Source organism: Chelonoidis abingdonii, chromosome 2, assembly GCF_003597395.2.
Source record: "Chelonoidis abingdonii isolate Lonesome George chromosome 2, CheloAbing_2.0, whole genome shotgun sequence".
Lineage (NCBI taxonomy): Eukaryota > Metazoa > Chordata > Testudines > Testudinidae > Chelonoidis > Chelonoidis abingdonii.
The window spans coordinates 39,747,064-39,768,478 of NC_133770.1; the positions used below are offsets into that span (position 1 = coordinate 39,747,064).

The 21,415-nt window shown below is 42.4% G+C and overlaps 1 protein-coding gene across 11 annotated transcripts in view; it reads right to left on the reverse strand.

The window, feature by feature from the left end:
* Window positions 1-21,415, reverse strand: part of MLLT10 (MLLT10 histone lysine methyltransferase DOT1L cofactor) — a 255,965-nt gene that overhangs the window by 19,155 nt on the left and 215,395 nt on the right. For all 11 annotated transcript variants that reach the window (XM_075062294.1, XM_032775641.2, XM_075062292.1 and 8 more), the window contains 2 exons: window positions 3,595-3,712; window positions 2,198-2,270 (listed from right to left, as the gene is read on the reverse strand). In XM_075062294.1, the coding sequence (XP_074918395.1) occupies window positions 2,198-2,270; window positions 3,595-3,712 (191 nt within the window). The remainder of the gene's footprint in view (window positions 1-2,197; window positions 2,271-3,594; window positions 3,713-21,415) is intronic.

Consider the following 21,415-nt stretch of genomic DNA (forward strand, 5'->3'; position numbering starts at 1 on the left):
TGTATGGACTCTCAAGTCTTATACAGTAACTCATTGCTCTGACCACTTAACAACTCACTTCTTGTTCCTTTCTTTTCTAATAAACCTTTGGTTTTCGATACTAAAGGATTGGCTGGCAGCATGGTATTTTAGGTAAGACCCAAACTAGCATTGATCTGGTAATGTGGCTGGCCCTTTTGGGATCAGAAGAACATTTTATATAGTGAGCAGAGTTTTTAAATAACTTCTCATTTTACTGGACCTATGTGCTAATTGGGAGCCAGAGAACTGGAATGAAATAGAGAGGGCTGGGAGATTTCTTTTTTCAGCTTCTTGATAACCAGCGTGGGGGTTCAGGAGCACAGTTTGTGACTGGTTGGTGAATCTAACTTCTGCGTTAACCTCCAGTTTGGGAGAATATGCTCTCCTTTTTGCAGCCTGCCCTGACCTTGGCATTTTCAGTCTGGGCTACCCTAGGCACCACAGGTCACAGTATGGTCTTTTTTTATATTGTAGATAGGGCCAGTGGCACTGCCTATCATTAATGCTGCCTGACATTTCCTTTCATGAGACCCAGTTTTCAAGTGCTTATAACTTTGCCAAACTTTGATTTCAGGGTGTCTGCCTCAGGCTGATTTTTTTTTTTTAAATAAAATTTCAGTCAAAATGATTCAGCCATTTACAAGAATGAGGCTAGAGAAAAATACATTGTTTTGCCCATGTTAAAAAATTCTAGTGACCTATTCCTTGAACAGCTCTAGTGTCCCCATGGTTTGAATCCACCAATATATAATATATGCATTAAATTATAACCTAATATAGCTTTGTTAATTACTGTAATAATAAAATACAGTGTTACAATACTATAATATAGTAACTGAAATTCTTTGGAGGCCCATTGTCAGAGTTACCAGATGGCCAGCTGAGGCAGGAGCAGAGGCAGACTGGAGAAAAGGCAGGCTAGCGTGGAAACAGGAAAGGCTAAGCAGGACCAAGAGCAAAGGCAGTCTGTTGAAATTACTGGCAATTGGAGTGTTCCTGGCCAGAGTAGTGTTAGTGAGCAGACTGGAAAGACTGCTTTCCTTCGGAGCTTATGTATGTGCCTAGAGATCACCTCTCAGGTCCCTGCCTGTGGATAGGCTGAACCCGCTTGAGTGGTATGACGACTATCACAAGACCTGCAGGTGATTACCCTGATGACTTATCTCACACACTGGACTCAGAGATGATACATCAGGCTTAAGCAGACTTGGGGTCAGAGGTACCGGAGGCTCAGACATGCCCAGAGCTATCACACCTATTGAGCAATCATGATGTGAATGTCCAAGCAAGGCATAGAACAGTATCCTTAAAATACTCTACTTCAAATAGGCCACATATGCAAAATAATCACTCTTAAAAAATAACTAACTATCATCACCAAATAGCACTCTTATTTCACTTAAAGCCCTTAACCCCCCCCCAGACTGTTTGAATGTTTTTCCTTAAAATTATACACCTCTACCTCAATATAACGCTGTCCTTGAGAGCCAAAAAATCTTACCGCGTTATAGGTGAAACCATGTTATATTGAACTTGCTTTGATCCACTGGAGTGCACAGCCCTGCTCCACCCCCCTGGAGCACTGCTCTACTGCGTTATATCCAAATTCGTGTTATATCAGGTGGCGTTATATCGAGGTAGCGGTGTAATTTAAAAATCAATGGCAACAATTATAAGTATGCTAGAATGAAATAATTCTGTAAAAAAGATTCTATTGTCAAATTTCCATAGTGGAGATCAAGTGCACTGTCTCTAGAACAAGAACACACAATATTTGGATATAGTAATGTTATCTATGTTTTACCTCTAGTATTGTAATCTGATGATATATGGGAATTTTTGGACATTTAAAAAAAGAATTATAGTAACAAAAATAGGTATAGAGTGGAGCTAATAATACATGTGGATAGAAAATTATAAGCAGGTCCCTTTAAGGAGATCTCCATTATCTCAGTAACTCTAGGTAAAGAGATCATTTATCTTGCAAATCTAATCATGTAAGTTTTATTTAATATCAGAGTAAATTTGGCACCATTTTGCTAACTTCCTGGACATGTACATTGTCTGCATAATTCTTTAGAATCTTAGCAAATATATGTATTATCGATAAAAGATAAATAAGTTTAATCTTAAAATGTTTCCATTGCCTGTACTCTCCAATGTAAATAATGCTTACCGAGGTGAGAGACTTCCTCTGGGTGAACCTCCCCTGCCAACAAGGCTGCGAGTATTATCTCCAAGATCTTGATCTGTAATGTAAATATTTCACAGCTGATAAAGTTACTCTTATTAGATAAGAGTTTTAAAGCTGCTGTATTTTTAAAATATATTAAACCTTAACCACTACCTGCAGTTACTACTAATGTGTAGATAGTTGAAGATTGCTGAACTGTAACATGTAAGGCGTTGTCCTTACACATTTCTGTGAGTGCACCAGGCCATGGATTATGTTCAGTTCTTTCATTCCTTTCTGTTTTACAGCACAGAAGCGTGGTTTGCATTTGCAGTACCCTCCCCTCAGCCACTTTTAATTTCTACGGTGAAAGTAATGAATCACAGCTGTGGACAGCTAATCTGTATGCTTATCACAGCAAATCCTGATGCTTGCTTGCCCTTTTTTTTTTTTTTAAACACTTTTCATCTCAAGACAACTCATAAAATATAAAATGCATAAAACCTACCACCGTCTAACAATTATATATTGGTTTAAAGATTTACTGAACATTTTATTGCAGTGCTTACTTTATAAAATTGCTACTGTTTATAAGCAAGAGCATAGGAAAGACTTTTGCTACAATGTATTAAAACAAACAAACAAAAACCCTCATTAAATAAATATAAAGAAATGTTTTGCTTGGAAGGACTCAAAAAGGTTATTTTCCCTATGGCCTCTCAGTAAAATAACCCTATCTGCCCCCTTCAAGGCTTCCCTCCCCCTTTTCTGAGTCAAATGACCTCTGACCTCTTAGAGGGCAAAGACATGACTGACCCATTCTTGGTAAACTGCTAAACTCATTCCCTTCCCCCAAACAGGCATGACTACTATGACATGTCAACAAATCCTTAAGGATGGAATGAAACAAAGCAAATCCAGTAGCTCATTAAAACTGGTCTCTTCTGCGATGTTACAAAATGTCAATTGATAAATATTCACAGGATTATTAAACAGTGTAGAAGTTCTCTAACAGGATCTTTCTGCCACACAAAGTTGTGTGCAATGCAATTTCATGAATTATGCAAATAAAGGTTTAAACTATTCAAGACAAAACCCAGTGCTTTTACTTTCTTTGCAAAGAACTAAGAGAACTGAACACATCAATCACAAAAGTCACAGGAGACATTGTTGCATGCCTGCCTGCTGATGGCTCTGCTTAAACATTTACATTTCAGACAGTAAAAAATGCATAGCTATTTTGCAGTACAACAAAGAATTTACCTCCAACATGGAAGAACCATATACAGTCATTTAGGAACCAAATCCCCAACCAAGAGTTCACAAATAAAATTAGCAGTCATATTTTAAATGGTTAAAATCAGGAAAGCAGATGCTTTGAACAGTTCTAGCAAGCTTACCTGCTTGACTGTTTTCAGACTGAGCTATAAGTGCTGCCATTGCTGAATTAGGATTCAGCCTATTGCCATACATGTGGGATGGAGGCAAACTGAGGGAAGATCCAGGTAGGGTGTTTGCCTGTAAGACAACAATTAAAACTACAATCTTTAAAAAGTCTGAGAGAAAAATTCTTAATTTATTTGAAGGACACTTCCTCATGAAATAAAATTAATTATTAGTATGTAAAATACTTAGTTAATTAATATTTAAAAAGTAATTAATGATTTTCAAACAAGATTTGGGAATAAGGAAATATAATTCCAATACTTTCTGAATGTATTAAAGTGTAAATTGCTATTTTCTCTGATACATACATTAAACAAAAAGCTTTTATAAAAATTAAAAAATGTTAGTGTATGAATTGTTAGAAATTTTTGAATTGTAACTTTTAAGTGATTGGCATACAACAAGCAGGATATGTAGACTTGCTTACAATTCCTAGGTATGCAGCCAGTGCCAGGACTTAATGGCATGGTGACCATGCGGTTATCCTACTAATTATTTAATCTTATTAAACCATTTACAAAATAAGGGCAGGTAGACAACAGATGTCTCACAAATGCTTGGGTTCCTTACATCACAAGACGGCTGTGGAGGTCAAAAGGTCCACCTTCCAGCTCTATAGTTTAACTACACAGAGCCATATTTCCTTTGCTCTACTCTGTCATTAGTAAAACCTGCACACTATTTTGTTACTTCCTATTTTGATAGGCTTGGAAGCCTGGTGTTTTTTTGTTTTGTTTTGTTTTTATTTTAAAGAAAGCAAACAGCCATTACAAGTATGTTTTCTATACAATACGGGGCTCAACGAATCACGGTTTTGCCCTGACCCCATATAAGGAATTGTATTTTTGGCAGCTGGCCAGCTCCACTTACTGAAGAGCTCGTCAAAAGTTTGTATTCATTCATGTTGCTAACCACAATTCTGAAGGTCTTTCCTGGGACTTGTGCCAAACAAGCGAAAATGAACCCTTAAACAGATGAAGCTAAGGAGGCTGGCCAAAAACTTGCATAATCCAATGCAATAAAAATACCTTCCTCCCTTGGCTGTTTATACTTTCTCCCTTTCGAAGAACAGATCTGCCTTAATACTGAATTTTGGAAGCATACGATCACAAACAAAAAACAATACTACCGGTGCTAATAGAAGATATTTACATTAGCCTGAAAGAACACACTTTTTTCAGAATAAAAAATATATTTTAGGTCTATGCTCTTGTGTTTACAGAAAAACAGTTGCACAACCTGTGAGATTACATTAACAATAATCTTAGCTTGAACCTGAATAAGAACATGCAAAGAAGCTTTTTTTGTGATGTAAAAAAGAAGGTGAACAGCAGGGAACTCAAGTTGCAGGACATTTTGACATATATAACTGCACACAAGAGACAAGAGACACATACTGGTTATTACAAGAAAAATATTACACAGTGTAAACTATGTCTCTGGAAAGAATCATATACTGCCATTAAGGTTTGGCTTTTAGCCAACGTATTAAACTTGATGAATGGACTTTTACAAATTCACACAACTGTTTCCAATGATGCTGTATTTACTATATACTGGTGAGAAATCATGCCCAGTACTTGTATTCAAGTTTTTCTATTGTTGAGTATACTGTTAGAACAAACAAACATAAAATGTAGGAACAAGAAATTCTGTAAGACAATTGTCACTTTAATAGATTTTTTTTTTATAAGAACATAAATCACAAATGCTCACAGGTTCATCAAGTATGGAGAATCTGGCCCTTATTTAATGGTTTGTAGAATATTTCCATTAGAATAAATCTGAAAAAGTTATAAGCAGTTTAAAATACTGTGAGTTTTTTCACTTACCTGTTTATGTGAATATGCCCCTGAAATGCAGTACATTAATTTCCACTAAGTTCAGTGACACTTACTGATGGAGACAGGCAGCACTGAACCATTCCAGCTGTTTTCCTTAATAAACACCTATAGTATGACTCCAAATTGACTAGCATTATTTGTTAGTAACCTTTGATTTTTCCTCTCATGCAAATAATAGGAATTACAAATTTCTAGTAAACACTTTATCTGAAGAAAACGTTAACAAACAGAAAATAAACCAAAGGCATTATCTGCGCCTAAACTTAAAAAAGACAAGACCAACCAGGTAAAACACTGTATATTCCAAATGTAAGTTTAATTGAGGCAGTTATAAATTATATTAGTGTATTTCTACCCTTTAATCGATGTGAATTATGTTTTATTAGTTTTTAATTTTTGAAAGTTCAAAGTGCTAGCATTTCAGGAGAGTGAGATTTTTAAAAAAATCAAGTAAAAAAGGTATACCACTCACTTCTGCTGCAGAGATTGGATTTCCGCCCCCATTATTCTTATTCTATTTAATTCACAGCAAGGTTAATAAAACTAAAGTAAAGCAGTATGTATATGATTATAAATAAATGTATAATAGTGGCAGAATTGCCATAATCGGCAAAAACAGAACATGTTTAGTAGACTGAAATTAACAAAAAAATTCATAAGCAGAGCTAGATGAAATTAGTTAGAATGATCAACATATCTTGAAAGGAATAGCAAGTCTCTGCTGAGAAGCTATCAAAGCACAAAACAACACACATCAAAGAAATTAAATGTTTGCTGTGTGGGTTGACATACCAGATCAAAAGGGGGACATGATTTGAACAATATTTAAGAGTCTGAGGTTTTTCACAAGTGGTGCTTCACTACCTACATATAAATCGTTGCTTACACTTTAACTAAAAGAATATTTTAAGACTTCCTATGATGTAAGCTAGAACTACAGAATTCCTAGTGACATCACACATCTTGTGCAACTCCTTTAATAGAACTGCTCAAATAGCTGGCAGTAAAAGTTAGAACTATATTCTTTTTATGAGGAGGGAAAACGTCAGGAATATGGATCTGAAAACTATTACTATGTACGTGATGACTTCATCTGACAGGAAAGTAAGGAAGGTATTAGAGTACTGCATTATTTAAAGGTGAAATAGGAACTTCACATTTCACTCAGTTGAAACAGACTGTAGCAAGCATTTATTAAAAATGCGCAATCATCCTGTCAATACACATTAAGGTTACTGAATTGAAACAAGCTCTAAAATGCATCACTTTTAAAGGTGTAGCATTCTTTATTTCAGCTGATTCTCTTTAACAGCCAACTTGCAACACATGGCTGAAATGTACTTTTACAAAATTTAAATAATATTTATATTTAACTAAATATTTATTTTTAAATGCCCAGAAAACAAATCTTACTCAAAATGATTTCAGCGGATAGATTTAAGCCTAATTAGAGATATATTGCATTTTGATTTTATTTATGGAAAATTCAATAAAGGAGCAAAGCAACACAAGATGAAGATAGTTAATTCACTATAATTCAAGGAATGGTTGAGTCTAAGAAAAAATGACAATTCTAATTGGTCTCTGATGTATTTCTCCTATAGTAAAAAGGAAAGTCATATATATTTTTAATTAAATTTGAAAATAATTTGTACAAATCAACTAAATTGAGTAAGTTACACAAATACCCTGTGAAATATTTTAAGATATCAGCAACACTCATGTTTCTTTGGAGTAAAGTACAAAAGTATTACTTTACATAAAAATAAACAGAATTTATGAACAATAAAGTTTCTAAAACTAGCAAAAAGTATTAGATTATAGGACTGGAAATTAATTTAATTTTCCAGGAAAAAACAGTTTCTTGCCTAAAAAAAGTTCCATGGAGCCAATGAAAGAAAATCAAAGGGAATACAAGGAGCCCAATAGTTAGCTATCTAAATTTTTTATCAGAAAGGTCTTGATAATCTGAGAACCCATGAGTGTGCACATTCCCCTGTTTCTTTCAAGTTTTATGCCATGAAATATTTTTTGATAACAGGCCCCATTTCTGTCTGAGCTCCACACCAGTAAGGTTTTAATACTCAGCGTGTGATGAGAGATGAAACCAAGTGTGAACAACTTTCAGGTCCCATGAGTAGGCTGACTATTGAAGCTGTCAGGTTCAATTGCATCATTCGACATTATTCAATGCCCCAAACTGCTCCCTAATTGTTAGGGGCTTAACATATTCAAAAACCATTGTTTAGGCTAATGCTGAAATGCCTACAGTTGAGTTTCCATAAAGAAGGGGGAGGGATTTAATTGTAGTTAAATCATTACTGAACTCTCCTTCATTCATGATAGGACAACAAGAATGGGCTGAACAACCAATTCCAAGACTGCTTCTTAATCGCTTTATATCTAATCAATACACTTCTTCCCTTTTGATTAAAAATATAATCATTGCTAATAGTTTCGTACCACAATATTTTGGTGATTCTTTAAAGTAAATGGAAGATAATTTCACTGACTATTTTAGCCCAGAGATATATGTCATTAAATGAGGGATGGAATTTTTCTTTAAAATTTAAAATAAAAAATATTTATTCTTACTTCTTACTTAAGTTGTCTGTGGGCCTCAAATATGAACAGCAAAATAATATATTTAAGGCCATAATAGTATGGTCTAATTTTGTTTTTTTTTCACATTTTTAATGTAAGTCTTGTGTAATGTAAGACTCATAACCATGTCATGATGTCCTGTTTTATATGAATTATAGCAACCATGCTGACCAGTTAACACTAATCATGTTTCAGCAAACTTTCTAAAGTAAAAAACACTACACAAAACCAAGTTGTAGGATTTTTAAAATACACAGTAATTAAAAATAAAGTGCGTATTAGTTTTATCTTTGATTTGGAAGATATTGCAAAATTTCTGGTACAAAAAGAATGTTTCCATTTCAAGCACTGTAATCTAGATGTAAGAGTGGAAAAGAAAGGAATAATACAAGCAGCAGTTTATCAAGCATCACCCAAAACTGGTATCTTGAAATGTGTAGATGTACGCTGATACCAGCTGAAATTTGCTTTCGGGGCTACCTGCTCTTTTCCCTTTTTTAAAAGGTATGATAAAACAATGTATGTGACTATTATCCCTCTTGTTTTACAAATTTCAACAATAAATTCGGCACCAGATTACGATCGGCTCTCTGACAGTGTACGGGGACCAGCTATAATTTCACTAGGCAATGAACCCTCTGTTCCATGTTATTAGTGGCCCTACCCTCTTCCAGTTCTGCTAGCTCCACACCATACCATTTAAAGGGTGGTTAAATTGCTGCTGTAGCAGCATACACTCCCAGGGAAATCCAGAATAAATTTTGTCTGAGTCAGACAGAATTACTTATGAGGTACTTGCTGCAATACATCACTTCTGGAACTCCTCACCACAAGTGAGGGATATGTTTTAAAAGCACAATCTAGAACTAAACTTTCTGTGGAAAAATGCTCAGTCAAACTTTCTAGTGTTTTTCTGATAGCCAGAAACACAGCTGGGATTTGAAAACCAAAATTAAAAAAAGATTCAATGCAGTTAAATGCTTCAACATTTATTTCCTAGTGTCACCATATCAACATTCCAAATGCATGCAGTAATGTAGAACATATACTAGAAAGTGTCTAGTGAACTGCTTTTGAACTGAAACTTGTGATTCTGCTGAAAACCCAAAGCTAACACTTTCATTTGTTGTCTTTTGATTTTCATAGTTTTCACAATAAACCTTAAAACAATGCATCTTATTGCTTCTTCAGCACAAGAGCCTACACCACTACTGGTGACTGATGATGGGGACAGCATGAACTTCTTACAGTAAATCCCACTTTATCCAATCACTTCCATGTCAGCAGAAGGGAACAAATCAAACATCAACTGTAGCCTTTAGTTTAGACCTGCACAACATACAGCCCGTGGGCCGCATGGGCTCACTGTGCGGCCCACGGGTGGTGAGTAGGCAAGCAGTAGGGTGGGGGGCTGAGGAGGTGAGTGGGCGGCAGAGGGTGAGTAGGCAAGCCAGAGGGGATGGGGGGATGATGAGCCGGGCGCGCAGTGGCAGGGGGCAGGTGAGCCAGGGGAGGGGGACTGAGGAGGCGAGTGGGCAGTGGGGGATGAGTAGGCAAGCCTGGGGGGAGGGGATAATGAGCTGAGCGGGTGGGCAGTGACAGGGGGGCTTTATACTTTGGGGGGGGGGGCGAGCAGCGAGTCAGTAGCTGACCTGTTCTACTGATCTTGTCTCTCATAAAAATTGGTGCTTTTTGCTGTTTTTCTCTGGGCTGGAAGTTGCCCCAATGCTGCAAAGAGGGTGTTCCCAAAGGAAGGCGCTTGCTTCTAACCCCCAAGGCAGTCAGTATGTCTGCTCTTCTCTAGTCAGCCCACTTGACAAGTCTGATTGTCCTTGGTCTGGCTTCCATCCCCTCTCCAAGGCTTGAGGCTGTCTGGAGGTGCATGCCTTCCACTCCTTCCTCATTCACACCTCATTCATTCAACAGGGCAATTGATTATAAAGTGGGGGGAAGATCTTATTCTACTTCTCGCAAGAGACATTTTTCTTTTACCTTAATTATACTACCTTAGGGGCCCGCTATAACATATTACCAAGNGGGGCCCTGAGGCCGGGGGCCCGGTGCAGTGAGGCCGGGGGACGCGGGGGCCCTGAGGACGGGGGGCCCACTGGGGGCCGGATGGAGGCAGGGGGCCCTGAGGACGGGGGCCCAGTGGGGGCCGGATGGAGGCGGGGGCCCTGAGGCCGGGGGCCCGGTGCAGTGAGGCCGGGGGACGCGGGGGCCCTGAGGCCGGGGGACGCGCTCCCCGGGACAGTCGGAGCCCTTGGCAGCCTCCTGGCAGGCAGAGCTCGGTCCAGCCGCGCCCGCTCCTTCCCCAGCCCCTGAAGCTGAGCCGTAAATCCCCAGACGTCTGGCTCTGCTGAGCCCCGGCAGCGGAATTAGGGCAGCGCCTGAGCGTGCTCGCAGCTCCCGGGATGGGGACGGGCACGGCCAGGGCAGTCCCGAGCCCCGTCCTCCCGGTGCCTGGCGCTGCCTGCGGCCGGTGCGAGACAGAGCAGGGGGCTACGCCGAGGGGCTGGGGCTGACACCTTGCCCCCTCCCCCACCCCCTGCTGTGCCCCGGTGCTGGAGACTCCCCAGGTTATGCACAGGTGGGCCTTGCTCCCGAGGGTCTGGAGTGTGTCCCTGGGCACAGCCTCAAGGGGCTGGGCGGAGTCAGGGAGGGGGGCAGTGTTGAGAAGGACTTGGCCTGGGGGTGAGGGGGGGCAGAGTCATGGCAGGCCAGGCAAAGGCCTTTGCTCCCCCCATCACAGGCTGCTGTGCGGGAGGCTTTCAGGGTCATGGCGTTTCCCTGCCAGGTCAGCTGGTCTGTGACCCAGTGTTGGTGCGGGGGGGTGCCCAGGGAAGGATGTGTGCGGGGGGAGGGGTGCACAGGGCAGGGGAGTGTGGGGAGAGGGGTACGTGGGGGTGCACAGGGGTAGGTGTGGGGGGAGGGGGGTGGTTTTTTGGGGGGAAGGGGTTGGCCCTCACCGCTTTACGAGTTGTGCAGACCTCCTTTAGTTATTCCTGCTCTGAAAGAAATATTCTGGCCCTTACTCAAGTGCTTCAAAGCCCAGAAAGTTTTCCATCAATGGCAAAACTACCATTTTATTAACTGGGCTGACCTATCCATAGGAAAATTTCAACAAGCAAACTTTTTCACTATTTAATTATTTGAAATAAAACAATTTGACTAGAGAATTCTATTAGAACATGCTAGACAAATGAAAATAGAATCACAGAAGTAGTCTCATACTAACTTTAGAAGTGAAAAAGACAACTTCTCAACCAAGGATATTTCCATTGATGTGCAAATTAAAATACAGATCAGGTTTTAAGTATATGCAAACTGTGAATATTCCTTCGATATTATGATTTTAAATAATTAAACTACTATATTGATTTTTAGAACACAGAGAAGGCAAGTAATTTAAGTAACTGTAACCATGACGAAGATTCTATCTATAAAAACAGATAACCAAATGCTGGTTTTAAGAGAAATCAATTGTTTTGATTAAATTTAGGCATAAATCTTTCAATTAAGTGAAAAAAAATACCCTACCCTTCAAACAAAAGCACTCAAATACTCTCTATGAGAGGCAAGAATGGATACAACTGGGAAACACAGTGGGATTTGAAAGCAAAATGAAAAATTAATGGCACACCTACAGAAACTAATTTATACCTCTGCCCACTGTACAACAAGGGCACATCAAATCATTAAAAACCACAAGAGTAGAAGTTCTATCTTCCAGTAATGTGAAACATCTATAATCTCAACTGTATTACTGGTTTACTGATCTCTTCTATGTTAACTAAACTGGATATTCTGTAAATTATTCATTAATTCAGCTCTAATTGTTTAACAAATGAGCAAATTACCTATAACAATATTTAATGTCGAAATATCACATTAGGGTACAAAGTCTTTTATAGTACAACTTACACAATTTTTTAAAACGAGGGCCTACAGGTATAAGATTCTGGGGATTCTCCATTTTCTTCACAACCTAAATAAAGTTGAGCTTTCATTCAGAGTAAGATTCTGGATTCCCTTTTACGTCAATTTGTTTCTTATTCCTTCCACTTTGCTACCTCATGGCAGTTAACCAAGTTGATTGTGGTAATATCAAACTTAAAAGAAAATCAGTCTTCCTTAAAACCAAGAACCTACATATTGATAAATCCCAAATTAATTCTTTATCCTGCCTGGCACCAGACAACAGGATTTGATTTAGCAATAAAATCATTATCAAAATTATATTTTGCAGTAGTCTTATTTCCTTAATGTGGATATTCCAAAATAAACCAACTTGATCCAAGATACACTAACTACAATACTATACTACAAACAACCTGTAATTTTTTTTAAAAACTTATTCATAATTATTCCATAATAATATCAAAATATTATCAAAAATGAGTGAGCTGGTTTGTCAATAAACATTGGTATTTTAAATTCCTAAATAAAGCCCAGTACTCTTTGTTGTTATTCAAATGACGAAACAAACATCCACAATACCCAAGTCCAAAGAATTACTGCTCTCTGAAGGATGCTTTCAAAATACATTACATTTTATATGTGGCCTGTAAGCACTTTGCATCAGAAATGAACTTTGAAGCTTGAAACAAAGGATTTACTATACAAAGTGATGTACAATATTTTGAAAGTCATACCTAAACATTCAATTTCACCCAAATATTTTTGTTTTCTTTCACTGCATATAGACTAGAAAATTTCACATTTTTCACATTCAACACCATCACTATTGTCTCAGGCAGCTAAACTGAAGTAGTGCTACATTCAGTTCAACCAAGAGGTCAATGTGCCTCAGTTGCCTGGAGACTGATGGTTGCTACAGCAGCACCAGATAAGCCAAGCTAAATAAGCTTCAGCTTGAAGGCAGAAAGCATTTACTGCCAGACTGAAACACAGATGCAGTTGTCTTAGCATGCAGCAGTGTACAAAATCATGCAAGTGCCTATCAGTCTAGTTGCATGTTCATATAAATATGTGAAGTCCATCTTATTGAAACAAGAAGAAAATATAAACGGTAAAGATTTTAATTGGACCAGATATTGGGTTACTTGCAACTATGATTCCTTTGTTCTTCTAGTTGAGTCACATGTTACAAGGAATTTTCCCTCTGGCAGTAAATTCCTCTTCCACCCTACTCTTCCCCACACCCACACCCAAAATCTTCAGTCATAATGAATGAGAAGAAAACAGTCTTTTACTAATTTTGCCTGGAAGTAATCAACAATTAATCAAAACAGGTTTGAAATAATGAACAAATAAATTCATACTGAAAATCTTATTAACACGACAGTTTCTTAATATCACTGACTCATGTTGAATCTCCTGAAGTTTAAATATACTTCGATCAGATAAAAATATGTTTTGTTGTATTTGGGAGGGAAGTCACTATCTTGCACTTTCATTTCCTCATAATGCAGAAATCCCTCTCTCATTGTAGAGAGATGATGAGCAATGCCTTCTAAATCAGTCAACATTACCTCCACTATAGAATGATACAGGGCATTTCCCTTTTACCATAAACTCTCTCATCCCCTGAAGGCCTACGAACTGAGGACAGAGTTCAGGACCTGACATCTGATTCTCTCATACGGCAGTGTTTTGGGCTGCCACTAGACATTCAGATCAGCCTGAATATTAACAATTTAATTTCCCAGATAAAGACTATGTCAAACTGGAGTTAAGGTTGCGTACAAAGCAGTAATTTAAGGGTAAAAACATGACAAGAGATTTTATAATTACACCAGAAACAAACACTACAAACACAGGAAATAAAGAGGAAAGGTTAAATTTAGAAAAGACGGTTACTCACCTTTGTAATTGTTGTTCTTCGACATGTGTTGCTCATATCCATTCCAATTAGGTATGCGCGTGCTGCGTGCATGTTCGTTAGAAGATTTTTACCCTAGCAAAATTTGGTGGGTCGGCTGAGGCGCCATTACAGCGCAAGATATATACCCCTGCCGACCCAGCGCCCCCTCAGTTCCTTCTTGCCGGCTACTCTGACAGAGGGGAAGGAGAGCAGGTTTGGAATGGATATGAGCAACACATCTCGAAGAACAACAGTTACAAAGGTGAGTAACCGTCTTTTCTTCTTCGAGTGTTTGCTCATATCGATTCCAATTAGGTGACTCCCAAGCCTTACCTAGGCAGTGGAGTCAGAGTGAGATGTTGGGGAGTGAAGGACCGCTGAACCAAATGCCGCATCCTCTCTGGACTACGTACTAAAGCATAGTGGGAAGCGAAGGTGTGCACAGATGACCAAGTCACTGCCCTGCAGATCTCCTGGATGGGTACATGGGCCAGAAAGGTGGCAGACGAAGCTTGAGCCCAAGTGGAATGGGCAATGAGGTGGCTAGCTGAAACATGAGCCAAGTCATAGCATGCACGGATGCATAACGTGACCCAAGATGAAATTTGCTGCAAGGAGACCAATAGGCCCTTCATCCAGTCTGCCACCACTACAAACAGCTAGAGTGTCTTTCTAAAAGGCTTTGTTTGCTCGATGTAAAAGGCGAGAGCCCTACGAACATCTAGAGAATGCAGCTGTTGCTCTCGACGTGACGCATGCAGCTTCGGAAAGAAGACTGGGAGGAAAATGTCTTGGAAGGCAGACAACACCTTAGGGAGGAAGGCAGGGTGTGGTCGCAGCTCTACCTTATCCTTATGGAACACCGTATACGGAGGTTCCGCTGTGAGGGCTCGAAGTTCCGACACACGCCTCGCCGATGTAATAGCGATGAGAAAAGCTGTCTTCCAGGAAAGGTACAGAAGCGAGCAGGTGGCCATTGGCTCAAAGGGGGCACCCATGAGCCTGGACAGGATGAGACTGAGGTCCCACGTAGGGGCCGGATGATGAATCTGCGGGTACAAACGCTCCAGACCCTTGAGGAACCTACTGACCATAGGATTAGAGAAGACTGAGCGTCCGTTCTCACCTGTGTGGAAGGCTGAAATTGCTGCCAGGTGCACCTTGATGGATGATACCACAAGACCGTGCTGCTTCAGGGACCAGAGATACTCCAGGATGGTAGGAACTGGTACCTGCAGGGGGACAGCATCGTTCTGGGCACACCAGCAGGAAAAGCACTTCCATTTGGCCAGGTATGTGGACCTAGTGGAGGGCTTCCTGCTACCCAAGAGTAGTTGCTGCACTAAGCTGGAGCAATGCAGCTCAGACTGAGTTAACCATGCAGCATCCATGCTGTGAGATGGAGGGACTGTAGGTCTGGATGGCATAATCTGCCGTGTTCCTGAGTAATCAGCTCTGGCCACAGCGGTAGGGGAATTGGTTTGGTCATTGACAGGTTGAAGAGTGTGGTGTACCAATGCTGTCTCGGCCACGCTGGAGTGATCAGGATTAAGCAGGCCTTGTCCCTGCGTAGTTTGAGAAGGACCTTGTGGACCAGTGGGAATGGAGGAAAGGCATAGAGCAGGTGGTCTTTCCAAGTTATCAGGAATGTATCTGACAGGGAGCCCTGGCAGCGTCCCTGGAGGAAGCAGAACACCTGGCACTTCCGATTCTCGTGCGAGGCGAAGAGGTCTATGTGGGGAAACCCCCACTTCCGGAAAACAGAATGGATAACTTCCGGGCGAATCAACCACTCGTGAGCTAGGAAGGACCTGCTGAGGTGATCTGCCAAGATGTTCTAGGCTCCTGGGAGAAATGACGCCACCAGACTGATTGAGTGGGCTATGCAAAATTCCCAGGGATGTATGGTTTCCTGACAAAGGAGGGAGGACTGCACCGCACCTTGCTTGTTGATGTAAAACATGGCCATTGTATTGTATGTGAAGACTGTGACAACAGCCCTGCAGGTGTTTGTGGAATACTTGACACGCGAGGCGTACTGCTGTCAGTTCCCTTATGCTGATCTGTAGAGTTACTTCCTGTGCTGACCGAAGACCTTGCGTGCCAAGTCCCACAAGCTGAGCGTCCCAGCCCAGAGATGACGCATCTGTGGTCAGGACGAACCAAGGCTGTGGGGCATGGAATGGCATCCCCTCGCATACCAGGGTGGTGTTCAGCCACCAACCCAGAGAGGCTAAGACCTCCATCGGCACAGTGAGAATTATGTCCAAGCTGTCTCTGACAGGATGGTACACTGACGAGAGCCAGGTCTGAAGTGAATGGAGACATAGTCTGGCATGTCTGGTCACGAAAGTGCACAAGGCCATGTGGCCAAGCAGAGTGAGGCACGTGCGTGCTGTCAAGGTCAGGAAGCTTCAGAGGCCCTGAATAACGGCCACCGTGGCCTGAAAGCGGGGCTGCGGTAAGCACGCCCTGGCGAGATTCAAGTCTAGGATCGCCCCAATGAAGTCTATTCTCTGTGTAGGTTGCAAAGTGGACTTTTCAGTGTACAGCAGCAGGCCGAGTTGGTCGGACAGTCCCATGATGAAGTGAACATGAGACCGCACCTGCGTCTCGGAGGAACCTCGAATGAGCCAGTCGTCGAGGTATGGGAAGATTTGTATCTGACGTCGGCGGAACGAGGCTGCTGCGACAGCCATAAGTTTTGTGAAGACTCTTGGCGCTGTGGACAGGCCAAAGAGAAGGACAGTAAATTGGAAATGTTGCTGGCTGACCACAAAGCGAAGGAATCGCCTGTGCGGTGGGTAAATCGCTATGTGGAAGTGCGCGTCCTTCATATCGAGGGCGGTGCACCAGTCTCCAGGATCCAGGGAAGGGATAACGGTTCCCAGGGATAACATGCAAACTTTAACTTTACCATGAATTTGTTGAGCCTGCGCACATCCAGGATGGGCTGTAGACCCCCCTTTTCCTTGGGAATTAGGAAGTAATGGGAGTAAAAACCCCTACCCCTCAAGTCCTTTGGGATCTCTTCTATCGCTCCGATGGCCAGGAGTGCCTGTACCTCCTGTAAGAGGATTTGCTCGTGAGAGGGGTCCCTCAAGAGGGACGGGGAGGGAGGGTGCAGGGGGGAAAACAAACTGTAGATGGTATCCAGTTTCCACTGTGCATAGGACCCAACGATCTGAGGTTACGCGGGACCACGCAGGGAAGAAATAGGAGAGACAGTTGCAGAAAGGCGGGAAAGGATCCGGCAAGAAGACTGGTGCTCCGTCCTCGAGCGCACCTTCAAAAGTTGTGTTTGGGCCCTGCTGGTGGCTTTGGGGGGCCCTAATTTTGGCCTCCTTGAGGACCAGACTGTCTCCTGCAGTTACCATAGCCACGCCTTCTAGTGAAGTCTTGCCGCAGCCGAGGGTTAGGGTATGTGCACTGAGGCCGGAAAGGTCTGCGCTGAGTCACCGGGGTATGCATACCCAGTGAGTGCATGATGGCCCGGTTGTCCTTCAGGATCTGAAGCCTGGGGTCCGTTTTGTTAGAGAACAGCCTTTGGTCATCGAAGGGCAACTCCTGGATAGTCTGTTGCAGCTCCTGCAGAAGGCTGTAGGCATGAGATGCGGTGCATGACCATGCCCGAGGCTAGAGTTCTGGCTGCCAAGTCCGTCGCATCTAAAGACACCTGCAGGGAGGTCCTTGCCACTTTCTTGCCTTCCTCAAGCAAAGCCACAAACTCTTGCCTCGACTCCTGGGGGACCAACTCTTTGAATTTCCCCATCAAGGTCCAGTATTATAACGGCTCAGGACAGCTTGCTGGTTAGCTACCCTAAGCTGTAGGCCACCAGCTAAATAGATCTTGCGCCTGAATAAATCCAGGGGCCTGGCCTCCTTGGACTTAGGAGTGGGCGCTTGCTAGCCATGTCACTCCCTCTTGTTCACCGACTGCACCACCAGAGATCAGGGGTGAGGGTGAACATAGAGATATTCATAGCCCTTGGATGGCACCATATATTTCCTGTCCACCCCTCTGGCCATGGGAGGAATAGATGCTGGGGACTGCCAGATCATATCGGCATTGGTCTGGATGGTCCTAATGAAAGGCAGGGCGACACGTGTGGGTGCATCTGCCGATAAAATGTCAACCACTGGATCTTCCACTTCCGCCACCTCCTCCACCTGCAGGTTCATGTTTTGTGCCACCCTGCTTAGGAGCTCTTGGTGAGCCCGAAGATCTATTGGCAGTGGCCCAGAAGATGATGTGCCTACTACTGCCTTGTCAGGCGAGGAGGAAGAGGAAACCCCGAGAACCAGTGGATCCTGGGGAAGTTCTGGTTGGGGAGGGTCCTGGTGTTCGAGGTCCACTAAGGTGGTGGCCTGGGCCTGGAATGGCGGAATAACAGCTGCATTCGAGTCTAGTTGGGGAGGGCGGCTTACAGTGGCCTCAGGCATCTGATGGTCCAAATGAGCTGACTGAGAGGCAACTGAGGGGGTACCTTGGGCTTGATGGTATGCCCAAGGCATCCAGAAGGACCATTGTGTTGGTCCCCAATCAGGGTTTTGACCTTCATATTGGCCTTGACTAGCAGCCTCTACGTCATGGCCCTGGGTGTGGAAACCACTCCCTGCCTGGGACGATGACAAATTCTGTCTTTAAGGCCAAGGAGGGGCCAAACGCCCATGCGACTCTGCACCCTCCTGCTGTGTCAGCTCACGGGTTGGGGCTGGAGACGGGTGCCAGGATCTTCGGCAGTGCCGCGACCAAGATCGGGACTGACGGTCATAACGGTACTGAGAGGCCGATCTAGATCTCAACGAGGATCTACGGCGTCAGGATTGGCTGCGAGGCGACCGGTGTTGGGACCTGGATCGGTACCGACCGTACTGAGAGGGAGACGTGCATGACGCGGAGCGGCGCCGCGAATATGACCGGCATCACGATGGAGAACGGCGCCGAGACTATGAGCGGTGCCAGGTCTGGGACCAAGATCGGTGCATAGCTGCCACGCTCAGCTAGGAAGGTCTCATCAAGGCAGGTTTGCCTATTGATTGAATAGCCTGCACCGGCGGTGCCAGGAGCTGGGGTAGTCTGGGCTCCGTCAGCGCGATCAGGTCGCAAGCGGTGGAGAAGGTCTCCAAAGTGGATGGAAGGCCGAGCTCAACCACGGTGTGCACCAGGGAGCTTGTGTGCACCAGATTCAATGGCCCTTGTGGAGCCGGAATCGACGGTGCCGAAGTTGGCGGCGCCGGAGCTGGAGTCATAGTGGGACAGTCGGGTCTGGGCTGTTGCTCCAATGGCGGCACAGGCGGTGCTGAAGCAGAAGGTGATTTATGCTGCTTCTCAGGCCCCGGAGACAGAAAACAATACCACGACTGTACTGGTGCCGGAGACGTCTGGTGCTGCGATTCTTTGCCAGTGCCGGGTCGTTCTGGTGCCGGAGGAGTGCTTCAGACCGACGGCATCTGTTCTGTGCGTGGTACCGAAGGTGCCGGACTAAGTGCCGCTTCCATTAGGAGCTGTTTCAAACGAAAGTCCCGCTCCTTCTTTGTTCGAGGCTTGAAAGCCTTGCAGATGCGACACTTGTCTGGTTGATGTGATTCCCCCAGACACTTCAGGCAGGAGTCGTCAGGGTCTCCCGTTGGCAACGGCTTGAGACACGCTGAGCAAGGTTTGAAGCCTGGTGACCTGGGCCTGGGCCTGGGCCCTATTACCGGAGAGTAGCGAAGGAGATGAACCCCACTCCCTCCAATTACTATCTATCTATTTATATATATACACACACACACCCCCCTCACTATTAACTAAGTACAATTACTAAACTATTAAAACTATTCACAACTAAATACTATCTACAGAAGAATGAGTAAAGCTAAGGAGATGGAGATCAGCTATGCTGTGCTCCACAGTTCCAACGACTGTCACAGGCGGTAAGAAGGAACTGAGGGGGCGCTGGGTCGGCAGGGGCATGTATCCAGCACCATAATGGAGCCACTCCAGGGGGCACCTCAGCCAACCCACTGAGTGTTGCTAGGGTAAAAATCTTCTGACGAATGTGCACGTGGAGAAAAAATCCAAACAAGTTCAAACATGGAAATGCACAGTTAAGGCAACCAAACCTTATCTCTGGCCTGCTGCGACGCTATACAAGAACCATACAGTTATGATTACATTACAGCATCTGTAATGTAATCCCAGTGTCTGTAATCCCAGATTAGATTAAAAGGATTTTTTCTTTAAAAAAATATTTTGCTCATGGTATTTCTGCAGGTCCAGTTAAGGCTGTTTGGGTGCTTTAACTGTGCTCTGTATTTCTACATGTTGACCTAAATTCTGGTTCTTCCTGTAGAGCAATAGCATTTGCTGACACCATCATATTTGGAAATATGTTACGAAAATAGAAACATGAGAATTGCCATACTGGATCTATCAGTCTAGTCCAGTATCCTGTTTCTGACAATGGTCAGCACCATGTGTTCCAGAGAAAGGTCCAAGAACCCTCCTCATTTCTAAGAGAGTTTGGCTTCAACCCTGAACTATAATGTGTAATCTAGCCTCTAAAATTTGTTAGCATTAATTATTATAACACTGGATATTCTTATTATCCATACACATTTCTGAATCTTGCTAAATTCCTAATGTCAACAATTTCCTCTGGAAATGAGTTCCAAAGTCTAATTATATGTGTGTAAAAAAATATTTTTTAAACAGTTTTGTGTTTGCTATCTTTTAATTCAATTGAATTTCCTTTATTCTTGTGTTATGAGACAGGAAGAACAGAGGGATTTCTGGCTCTTAGCTAGTTTTTTATCAATGTCAATACTTTGCTTCTTATGCCATGACTAGGAGCCTCTTATGAGATACCTTGTCAAAGCTATTTTGAAAGTCTACATAAATTATTTTAACTGGTTTTCCTTTATCCACTACTTTGACACATTCAAAGCATTCTAACAGATTAGTAAAACATGATTTTACTTTGCAGGCATTGTGCTGGTTAGACTCCATCATATCACAATTTCCAGATGTATTATTACTCTATTTTTAATTATTCTTCATACTGAAAGTAATATAAATCATCCTGAGAAACACCTACATAGATGAAGGAAGTAATCAGTTTAGTTTTAACATTAGTGAATCTTAACGTTTTATTTTGGATCTAAAAGTTATAAGGTAACATACACTATAATTTAAGTAAAAAATCCATAAAATGTATTGAGAATGAAAGGATCTTGATCTAAACAAAAAGAAAATATTGTTATGGCTTGAGGTCATGATGTTCCTCACCTGTAGTACACCCCCCACTTCTCTGTAGTTTAAATCTAGAACTTATTAACTCTAATAATTTTCAATAAGAAAACTACTAAATTGATACAAAACATGGGAGCTATGAGTGCAGGTTGCAGAGTGGATATAGAAACTCTCCCTGGTCTCCAGGGCTTTGGATCAAATAAGGACACGAGTATGTTAGTAAAAATGATCAAATCCAGGTTGAGAGACATTTCACCTGTGCT